The 12156-nt window shown below is 38.8% G+C and overlaps 1 protein-coding gene across 1 annotated transcript in view; it reads right to left on the minus strand.

The window, feature by feature from the left end:
- Positions 1 to 10572: 10572 nt before the first annotated feature.
- LOC133068896 (uncharacterized) overlaps positions 10573 to 12156 on the minus strand; it is a 37734-nt gene continuing 36150 nt past the window's right edge. The window contains exons 7-8 of the mRNA XM_061159811.1: positions 11300 to 11482; positions 10573 to 10676 (exon numbers count right to left, since the gene is read on the minus strand). Coding sequence (XP_061015794.1) covers positions 10573 to 10676; positions 11300 to 11482 — 287 coding nt within the window. The remainder of the gene's footprint in view (positions 10677 to 11299; positions 11483 to 12156) is intronic.

Raw genomic sequence — 12156 nt, forward strand, 5'->3', positions numbered from 1 at the left:
TGCCCGTGACCAAAGCATTTAAGAAAGTTATCTCACTCCACTGGGAATCCTAAGTAGGGGCACTTGTTGAAAATTGTGTTAGTTACAAGTCTACACTGGAGAAGGAAATGGCAACCCACTCCAGTATTCTTGCCTGGAGAATCCCATGGACAGAGGAGCCTCGTGGACTGCAGTCTATGAGGTCGCAAAGACTGGAACAGGATGGAGCAACTAACACTTTCCACTTTACACACCACCACTTAAATTTGTCATGGGATCTGCACTATTAAAATAACATGATTGCCAATTAACACCAATTTATGATATGTTATTTCTTCTCTAGTTATATATTATTGCAATAGTTCCATGTAGAACTCTAGAGTTTCATAATGCAGGGCTATTTATAACCAAAATAATACCTAAATCTTGAAAACCTTCAGGCTGTAAATCATCACTTGGATTGGGATATGCTGGAAAAAGAAAAAAAAAGTGGAAATAAGAATAAAAGGTAGAAGGAGAAAATAATAAAGCCTAAAGACCTATACATTTATGGGTTTTGATTTTTGATTTTTTTGCCTTTGTACAAAACCCCTGATAATTTCACTTTCCCTACATGCATTATCTCAATGCATCTCTTTAAAAGTAGTATCATAAAAAGCCAAAGGTGAGCGCCTGAGGCAGGGAACAAAAGGCCACCCAGAGGCTACAGCTGTCAGCAAGCCAAGAACAGGCCCAGGTTATGACGCTCTGCTTCCTGGGAGCCTGCGCAGGTTGGCTTTGCCGGGACCCCAGACCTGCGGCCAATCCGCCCGGGAGAGCGCACGGCCCGCCTCCGACTGTAGCAACTTCCCGCGGGCCTCAGCCGCAGCAGGCATCCCCGAACACCCCAGCCGTGGCCGCCACACCCCTTCCTCTCCCCGCGCCGGCTGAGCAAGTGGCCCCTAATAAGCCACTACTGTGGCCTGCTCTGGTCTGGGTGGGAAACAGGCGCCGGAGTGAGGCCCACACGCAGAGGCAGGCCCCAAACCCGAGCAGGGCGCCAGGGGCCGCGTGGGCGCGAGGAAGGGAACGCACCCCCGCGGCTGCAGGTGCTCTGACAAAGTGCCCGTCGTGAGCGAGACCGCGGACGTGGGGGCAACTGTGGACTTTGGGAGCAAGCGCAAGCTGGAGTGAGGCCAGGATTGAGTCAGAGCTGACCCCACAGAGCCCAAAGCAGGTCCAGAGACCTTCCTAGAAATACTGGAGGACTTTCTGGGTAGGTAGATTGGCTGGTGCTCACTGTGGACTGGACAATGGAGGACTCAGGAGGACATTCTTCATACTACCAGTCTCTCTCTCTATTTTTTTGTATTGTTCTAATATGGTTCTTTATTATTCCTTTAGTTTTTGTTTGTTTTAAATTACATATTTTAAAATTTTTTTTTAAAAATCACATACAGTTTAGTTTTTTTAATTACATATATACAATGCAATATTACTCAGCCATAAAAAAGAACGGATTCCAGTGAGGTGGATGAACCTAGAGCCTGTTACATAGAGTGAAAAAGGTCAGAAAGAGAAAGGCAGATATCATATATTATGCATATATATGGAATCTATAAAAATGTTATTGATGAACCTATTTGCAGGGAAGGAATGGAGATGCATATATAGAGAACAGACTTGTGGACACAGTAGGGGAAGGAATGAGAGAGTGGAAGGAAGGGAGAAAATAGCATAGACATAAGAACAATACCAAGCGTAAGCTAGCTAGCTGGTGAGAAGCTGCTACATAGCACAGGGCGCCCAGCCTGCTGCTGTGTGATGACCCAGAGCGGAGGGATGGGGAGAGGGGAGGGAGGCCGAGAGGGAGGAAATACACGCAGAGTTATGGCTGATACATGTTGTTATTGGCAGAAACCCTCCCTGGTGGCTCAGACGGTAAAGCGTCTGTCTGCAAAGCAGGAAGCCTGGCTTCGATCCCTGGGTCTGGAAGATCCCCTGGAGAAGGAAATGGCAACCCACTCCAGTATTCTTGCCTGGAAAATACCATGGATGGAGGAGCCTGGTAGGCTAGAGTCCATGGGGTCTCAAAGAGTTGGACACAACTGAGCAACTTCACTATGCCAGAAACCAACACAACATTATAAAGCAATTTTCCCTCCAATCAAGACATAAAAAAAAGATTGAAAAACAAAAGACCTACAATGGCCTAAAACCATTTAAGAGCTGATCTGTAATAGAATCAACATAATAAAATTCAACATAATAAAGGCCACTTATTAAAAAAAAACATAGATAACATCATACTCAATAGTGAAAGACTGAATTTATTTTCCTTAAGTCAGGAGCAATACTGGATGTTCATATTTGTCACTTCAATCAATACAACAAAATATTTTAACTTATTTTTCTTGCCTAGCAAGAGCAGTGGTAAGAGAAAAAAATAAAAATCAGCCAAACTGAGAAAGAAGAAATAAAACTCTCTCTGTTTCAGATTATATAATCTTTTAAATGGAAAACTCTAAAGATTATGCATACTCACACCAACACACACACACACACACACACACACACACACACATACAGAAACCTATTAAATAGAACTAATAAATTAATTCAACAAAGTCAGAGGTTACAAAATCAACAAAGATCAGCTGCATTGCTATACACTACCAATGAACAGTCTAAAGAGAAAATTTAAAAAACCAACTCCACACACAGTAGCAGCAAAGAGGATAAAGTACCTAGGAATAAACATTAACTAAGGAACTAAAAGACTTGTTCCCTGAAAACCACAAAGCACTGCATAAAGAAATTGAAGACATAAGAAAATGAAAGGACATCCTGCATTCATGGATTGAAAGATAATATTGTTAAGATGTCAATACCACACAAAGCAATCCACAGATTAAATGCAGCCCTTTGACTATATTGAAAATGTGTTCTGCGAAATAGACAAATTAAACCTAATATGGGATCTGAAGGGAGTAATCTTAATAAAGAAATGGAAAGATGAGAGGACTCACATTTCCCAATTCCAAAACTTACTAAAAAGCTACAATAAGGATATACTGTACACCACAGGGAAATATAGTTATTATTTTTTTAATAGCTTTACCTGGAGTTAAACTTTAAAAATATTGAATCTCTATGTTCAGAAATAATATAATATTGTAAAACAACTATATTTCTATTAAAAAAAATAAAAGAGTAGAGAGATCAGAAATAAACTTTCACTTATATGGTCAAATGATTGTTCACAAGGGTTCTAAGAACATTTAATGGGGAATGGACAATCTTTTCAACAAATGATTCTTGGAAAATTGGATATCCATGTGCAAAAGAATGAATTTTGACACCTACCTTACACCATACACAAAAATTAATTCGAAAGATTAGGAACTAAACTTAAGGCCTAGGGAAGTTGCTAACTCAGTGGGGTAGAAAGACTGAGTTTGCATCCTTCCTTGGGCACATGAACATCACCACTATTTACAGAGCAATGGATGAGAATGACCTGAAAACAAGCATAAATGATCTTCTACAACCAGAGATATAAAGAAGGAACCAACATGAGACAGGAAAGAAGACCAGAGACACGGCACAAACAAGACCTGTAACACCAGGTAGGTGACCCACAAATGAGGAGGATCATTACAATCGTACAAATTCTCCCCAAGGAAGGAGGGGTCTGAGAGTCACATGAGATTCCCCAGCGCAGGGGTCCTGCACCAGGAGTCAAGCTCCTAGAATGTTGGGCTTTGAAAGCCAACACGGCATATTTTTGGGAGATCCGAGGGGCTGTAGGAAAAAAAAACTCTGCTCTTAAGGGGCACGAACAAAATGTCACACACTCTTGAGACGCAGTGCAGAAGCAGTAATTTGAAAGGAGTTTTGGTCAGATTCACTTGCTCATCTTGGAGAGGCGGAGGACAACGTGGACTCACTCTGCGGACAGAGATTCTGGTAGTAGCCACTGTTGGGAGTGCGTACCAAACGGAGTCTGGGGCTGGCAAGTGGCATTTTGGAATCCTCCCTCTAGCTTATTAGCACCATGATGTGACCTTGCCCCCCAGCAGGTGGGCACAAGTTCTGGAACAGCCCAGGCCCAGCAGTTATTGGAGCAGGGACAGAGTCTTATCCACAAGCAGGCTGACTGCCTTAGATCCCCTGTCCTCCAGCTGCCTGGACCCATCCCTGTCCACTAGAAGGCCCAGTACAGGGCAACCAGACCCCAGCACCGCGTTCTGCTCACCAGTGGGCCAGCATCAGTCCCAGAAGCCCATGGACCCAAGCCCAGCAGTCAGATGTCAGCTCCAGGAGCAATGGGCCCCTCAACCAGCCTCCCCAAGGGCAGACTCCATCCATCCATGGGCCAACACCACCTCCAGGAGCCCCTGGACACTACAGTCAGCCAAGTCAGGAAATGACCTTGCCTGCCAGCAGGGGGACACCAGCCTTCGGATCCCTCAGGCCATAGCCCCATGTACCAGGAGGCCAACACTTGCTCTGAGACCACAGCCGGCTTCCCCAGGACCCGGCTCTATCAACCGGTTGGTCAATACGAGTCATCCCAGTAGTAAGTACACATTTATAACCACAATAAGTAGCTTAAGGATGAAAAAAACAAAAAGTTGTAAAATATGATGCTACAAACATTAAATGTGGTGGAATGGAGTAAAGTGCTGGGTTGTTAGAATGTGTACAAAATAAAGAGATTAGCGACTTAAAATAATCATGTATATACATATGTATATATATATAAGTATATATATTGCTACATATAAACCTCATGAGAAGGACAAAACTCTAAAATAGATATACACATAAGAAAAAGTAAGGACTCCAACATAACATTAAAGATAGTCATTAAATCACAAGTGAAGAGAGGAAAAGAAGAAAGGAACAAAAATGAACCATAAACTTAAGAGCTAAAATTACGAAACTCTTAAAGAGAACATGGAGGACAGCTTCAGGATGTTGGGTCTGGCAGTGACTTCTTGGATGTGACAGCAACAGCACAAACGGATACACGGGGTTTCATCAAAACCAGACACTGCTGTTTAAGAAGGGACACTGTCATCAGAGAGAAAGCGGTCCACAGAATGGGAGGGAACGGCACTACATATCTGATGGGGTTAACCTCCAAAATGTATTATGAGCTTTTAAAAATTGAAAAAAGATCCAATTCAAAATTGGGCAAAGGACTTGGACAGATATTTCTCCAAAGAAGATATACAAAAGACCAATAATATGCACATGAAAAGATGATCATCACTAATAAATATAGAAATGCGAAGAAAAACCACAATGAGATAGTACTTTACATATGCTGGTATGGCTTTTATCAAACAAAGAAAAGAAAAAAAGAAAGACAACAAGTACTGGCAAAAGAGGGGAGAAATTAAACTTTTGTGAGTCACTGGAGGGAATGTAACATTGTGCAGCCACTGCAGAAGATTCCCTGGTTGTTCCTCAAAAAAATAAACAAACATAGTAATACTATGAAGAAAAAGTGAAAGTATTATTTACTCAGTCATGTCAGACAGTTTGCCATCCCTGGATGGTAGCCCACAAGACTCCTCTGTCCATGGAATTCTCCAGGCTCAAGAATACTGGAGTGGGTAGTCATTCCCTGCTTTAGGGGATCTTCCTGACCCAGGGATCAAACCTGGGTCTCCTACATTTTTTGCAGGCAGACTCTTTGCCATCTAAGCCATCAGAGAAGCCCAAAGTACTATTATATAACACAGCAATTCTATTCCTAGTTATATAACCACCAAAATTAAAAATAGGGACTCAGATACCTGAATGCCACTGTTCAGAGTAGCATTATTCAGAATGGCCAAAAGGGTCTTTCAACAAATGAGTGAACAAATTCTTTAATTGTGGTATATACGAAGACATATTCAGTTCAGTTTAGTTCAGTCACTCAGTCGTGTCCAACTCTTTGAGACCCCATGGACTGCAGCACTCCAGGCTTCCCTGTCCATCACCAACTCCAAGAGCTTACACAAACTCATGTCCATTGAGTCGGTGACACCATCCAAGCATCTCATCCTCTGTCGTCCCCTTCTCCCACCTTCAATCTTTCCCAGCATTAGGGTTTTTTCCAATGAGTCAGTTCTTTGCATCAGGTGGCCAACGATTGGTTGGATCTCCCTGCTGTCCAAGGGACTCTCAAGAGTCTTCTCCAACATCACAATTCAAAAGCATCTATTCTTCGGCACTCAGTTTTCTTTATAGTCCAACTCTCACATCCATACATAACTACTGGAAAAACCATAGCTTTGACTAGACGGACCTTTGTTGGCAAAATAATCTCTCTGCTTTTTAATATGCTGTCTAGGTTAGTCATGACTTTTCTTCCAAGGAGTAAGCGTCTTTTAATTTCATGACTGCAGTCACCATCTGCTGTGATTTTGGACCCCCCCCCCCAAAATAAAGTCTGTCACTGTTTCCACTGTCTTCCCATCTATTTGCCATGAAGTGATGGAACCAGATGCCATGATCTTAGTTTTCTGAATGTTGAGATTTAAGCCAACTTTTTCACTCTCCTCTTTCACTTTCATCAAGAGGCTCTTTAGTTCTTCACTTTCTGCCATAAGGGTGGTGTCATCTGCATATCTGAGGTTACTGATATTTCTCCCGGCAATCTTGATTCCAGCTTTTGCTTCTTCCAGCCCAGCATCTCTCATGATGTACTCTGCACATAAGTTAAATAAGCAGGGTGGCAATATAAAGCCTTGACGTACTCCTTTTCCTATTTGGAATCAGTCTATTGTTCCATGTCCAGTTCTAACTGTTGCTTCTTGACCTGCATACAGATTTCTCAGGAGGCAGGTCAGGTGGTCTGGTATTCCCGTCTCTTTCAGAATTTTCCAGTTTCTTGTGATCCACACAAAGACTTTGGCATAGTCAAACAAAGGGTCTTCCAACAAATGAATAAATTAAGGAATTGTGGTATATATGAAGAAATATTACCAAGTCATATAAGAAATAAAGTTCTGATACATGTTACAAGATGGAAGAACCTTGAAAACACTATGCTAAGTGAAATAATCCAGAAGTGATTCCAAGTCTATGCAGTATGTAGAACAGTCAAATTAATCAACGTAGAAAATAGGTAGTGGTTAACACGGCTGGGAGGAGGGAGAATGGAGAGTTATTGTTTCATAGGTATAATGTTCATTTTGAGGTGATTAAAGGTTTTAGAGATAGATAGTAGTAATGGTTGTACAACAGTGTGAATATACTTAATGCCACTGAAATGTACCACTAAATTAGCTAAAATTGTCAGTAAAATAAAGTAGAAGTTGGTCTAGAAGAATTAGCACAGAATGTAGCCTGAGCATCTGAAAAGGAAGTATTCTGCCAGATATTAAAACACATCATCATTCTGTAATCAAAGCATTGATTTGGTGCTAGGGCAGGAATGGGCAGAATTCAAGGGAACAGAAAGATCAGATCATATATGAATTTAATGTGTGATAAAAACTTGTACTTTAACAAAGCTGGAAAGAAAAGGACTTACTCAACAAATGGTGCTACTTCATACTGGTTGAAAGTAAGTGGAATAAAGATAAACCCAATCTCATTTCAGATACCCTAAAGAAAGTGAGATGAATCAATGATTTGATGCAATCACATAAGCACTATGATGGCAACGTTTATGTAATTTCACCATGCAGAAGACCTGACACTTTTATAAGAAAAACACAACACTCTTAGCCATTAGGGAAAACATCAACACATCCAACTTCCTATTAATATAAATATTCTGTACATTTAAATGACCACTGATGGAAAAGTCAAGGGAAATATGGTACATATTAAAATCATATAAAAATATGGGAGTAAATCTAACTGAAGCTCCAATCCAAGACGTTAAGTGGAAAAAGTGCAAGTTTCAGAAAAATAAGAACAGCATGATGACATTTTTGGATAAGAATAAAGCCAAATATGTAAACCGACACAAATAAGAATGTTTATGCATAGAAGTAGATTAAAAAGACTCCCTAAACTATAAAGATATTAATTTTAGTAATTAGATGAGAGGAAGAAGTGGAGAACCAATCTTTTCACTATGTATGCTTTTGTAATATCTGAAATTTAATAAATTCATGTTAGTATGTGTGCATGTTCAGTCACTCAGGCATATATAACTCTTTGCTACCCTATGGACCATAGCCCGCCAGATTCCCCTGTCCATGGGGTTTTCCAGGCAAGAATACTGGTGTGGGTTGCCATTTCCCCTTCCAGGGGATCTTCCCGACCCAGGGATTGAATTCACATCTCCTGCAGGGGCAGGTGGATTCTTTACCACTGGGAGCCACCTGGAAGTCCCTCAGATTAGTATGCTAATCTAGTTAAAAGGTATACAAAGCAATCTATTTTTTTTTAAGCAATCTATTTTTAATAGTATAAAATCTTCAAAGAAAATTGACTTTTAATAATGACAAACTGGAGGAAAATTCTGCTTCCTGTTAAAAGGATTTTAACTTATAATGAGCTTTGTTACATCAACATGAAAAATATTTCAGAAATCACATAGAAAAGTGAACTAAAGACCAATATAAGTGACTGTAAACCAAAACATTTCAGCTTCACTGATAATTTCAATATACAAATTAGTATGTGACATTACTTTTCACCCATCATCTTATTAAGTTCAAAACAATGTTAGTAAGATAAAGAGGCATTGAACCTGTAGGACTTGACTCTGGAGCTGTAGTTGTTTGAGGACCTAGAAAAATCTATTTTGATTCAATTCACCAGTCTCATCAATACAAAATTGTAGAATTAACTTTGATTATTTTCATTTTTTAAGAAAATTATTTCTCAAAATGAATTACTTCTCAGAATGAAAATATGCATAGTTTCCAAACTATGCTATTCTATTTCTGGGAAGTTAACCTAAATATATATTTATGCAAGTACATTAGAATGTATACATAAGAATATGTACTATGGATCTGTATTACATAGCAGAAACCCTGGAAATTAGCAAATAATAAATCATAGAAATTATGTGTTCAGAATAAGTTTACAAATCTTAAAAGAATACCATCCACATAGTATCATATTACATAATTTGTATTCTTAGTTTGTCACTTCATATTTGTCCGAATTTTTTCACATTCACATAATTAGATCTACCTTATCAACATTATATGTCACTAATGATGCTTTTCATACTCTCTGATAAAAAATGACTGAAAACCTCACAAAGAACTTTGATTTATGATATTTAAAACAAGATCCCTATAGTTTATCACCTCTATAAACTTGTCCTCACAATTCTCCTGTTATTTCCAATGCTAAACTGAATACATGTTTTAGAAATTCTTTATGAGACGCTTATGGTCAACTCTCAAAAGCGTGTATCAATAAGCATAACATACTACAGTGCATATTCCCACTAGGACCATATGAGCAAACACGGGTGAGTCAATGAGTATAGATTTCTTGTGCAATCTTTATGTATCATCCACAGACATTGCTTTCTCCACAGAACTTCACGGCAACCCCCAACGTACTGGAGGAGGTTACAGAGTACCAGGTTTATAGGAATTATAAAAAAGTGTTCTAATTACCATGCTAATATGAATAATTCCCCTCAATCCTTAAAATTATTTGACAATAGGAACTAAACACATTGGAAGCCAGTGATGGACATTTGTTTGAGTCATTCAACAGTGAGAAACTAGAAACCACAGAAATGATGTTACTTGAGTAAGCAGAGCGGTCTGCTCGGGCTAATGCTCTTGCCACTGTTCGCTGGCTTCTGTTGCATCCAAAAAGAAGAAGCCAAAGATAACAGCTTGGACTCAGGAAGATAATTCCTTTCACCATATCAAAATAGTCTCTCAAGTCTTAGGCAGAGCGGTTGCTCAGGAGACCCTGCCAGAGATCCTCCATTTCATTTCCACAAATAAGGACTTTGGCTGCCCTTCCACTGTTATACAATTCCCTTTCTGTTGCCAAAAAAATAAAAGCCAGTAAAGAGAAAAAAATAATTGTATGAAGTGGTTAGGTTGGGATGGGGAGTAGAAACACAAATCTTGTTCTAGAGACAGTAGAAATTTCCCAGTTAAAATTGTACTCGATAAAAAGAACCAAAGTGGTCGTTGGCAGGAGAATGAAATACATTCCTGAACCCGGATGATACCTGGTACAGGTGTCAACAGATCACTTTTAAAATGAATAAATTATCAATGTTGATGACACAGAAAACATACATATTAAAAAACAGAAGCCATGGACCTTAATTAATATTGATTTCTACATTAATATTGACTCCAATGAAACTGTAAATTAGGTGAGCTCCCTTTAAGAGCTTTCTACACACCAGACACTGTGCTAAGTGCTTTAAATGCATCCCACTGTTAACTTTAATATCACACAGCGAGGAAGGCATTCAATCATTACACATGTACATAAACAAGTTTATATAAATTACCTAAGTTTACAAACCTGTTTATATCTGTGGACTATGACCTATAATTTTAGATTCACTAAATATAATAGCAAAAATGGCTATAAATACATTCTTCCTCCTTTTATTACTAAAGTTCTAGTGAGTGTAAATCACCAGACTTTTAAAGGATTTTAAAAAATCACAAGGAATTTAAAGGATATTGACAAATATAAGCAGGACTTTATGAAACCTGAGGCACTGGAAGTTGTAGACACTGTAGTGGTAGCAATTGCTTCTGGAAAACAAACAAACAAAAAATATATGTACACTCATTTAATTACTTGGGATTTATTGCTTTCTACTAATATTCACTTATATGAATTATCCGTTTCAAGCTTATTTAGGTAAAAATGCACATGTTTTAATTCGGGCTTCCCTGGTGGCTCAGATGGTAAAAAATCTGCTTGTAATGCAAACCCGGGTTCACTCCTTGGATCAGAAAGATCCACTGCAGAAGAGAACGGCAACCCACTCCTGTATTCTTACTTGGATTATTCCATGGACAGAGGAGCCTGGTGGGCTACAGTCCATCATGGGGTTGCAAAAAGTTGGCCACAACTGAGTTACTAACACTTTAATTTACACTAAAAAATGTTTGCTATCCATTTTACATGTAAAGATGTTGAACAAGAGAAATTTATGCATCTGTGTGATGTATGCAACATACTAAGAGTCTATGAAAGGAAAATCAAAACAAGTTTCTTCGTGAATTAGAAGTCAAACACATAGCATGGAAATGAATACAAGACAGACATAAATACTAAAACTGTTCCTTTCCAATTGCTCTATATCATTGAAATCTATTGTGGAAAAAATAAAATCTTTTAAAAAAGAAAAAGCAAACAGACACCTTCATACCTTTAGTACACTTTGGTAGCTCGGGCTCCCAGGTACCGTTTGCACCGCAGACAACTGTGCTGCTCCCATGAAGGTAAAAACCATCATGACACTGAAATACAACTTGGGCGTTGTAGTAATATTTTCTTCTAACTCCTGATGCTATTGTTCCATATTCGACGATTGGATAGTCACATTTGACCACTGAAAAGTGGAGAAATTCCATAATTACTGAAAGCCTGCTTTCATATAAGACCAAATATCTAGTGCAAATAATAACTCCCAGAAGAAAGGAAAAAATGAGGAATGAAAGGCAAGATGTTAATTGAAAAAAAATAAATAAAACAACACAAGACTCTGTGCTTTTGAATTCCAGGGAAATAGATGTAGAGAAATCTAATAATGTTTTTCTACCAAAATAGTCTATCATAATAGTTGTTGGCTTTCCTACCTTTTTTTTCCCAGTATTGACATGTATTGAGAAAGGTCTGAGTACCAGATACAAACATAGGGTAAGTTCAAAACTGACTTTTGATGTTCTTTAACGCTAGGATTTTTTTTCAGGTCATGCTGACACTAATTACAGCACCATGTTCTTTTAGAAAGGTAGTAAAGAGTTTTTTGAGAAGGTAATAATACTTGAGTACAAATTTAAAAGAAGTTAGTCATTGGGGGAAAAAAAAGGAAATAGAAAGTTCTCAGGTGGCAACAACATACAGGAACTGGGATGTTCAAGAAATACAAAGGTCAGTGGAGTTAGGGCAGTGTTTTCCAAACATTTTGGATTGTAAACCCAGAGATCAACACGTTTTAAGTTTTAAAACACATTTTAAGTGTTAAATCAGTATGCAAGCACATACGCCTGAGATAATGCTAGA

The sequence above is a fragment of the Dama dama genome, chromosome 14, assembly GCF_033118175.1.
Source record: "Dama dama isolate Ldn47 chromosome 14, ASM3311817v1, whole genome shotgun sequence".
Lineage (NCBI taxonomy): Eukaryota > Metazoa > Chordata > Mammalia > Artiodactyla > Cervidae > Dama > Dama dama.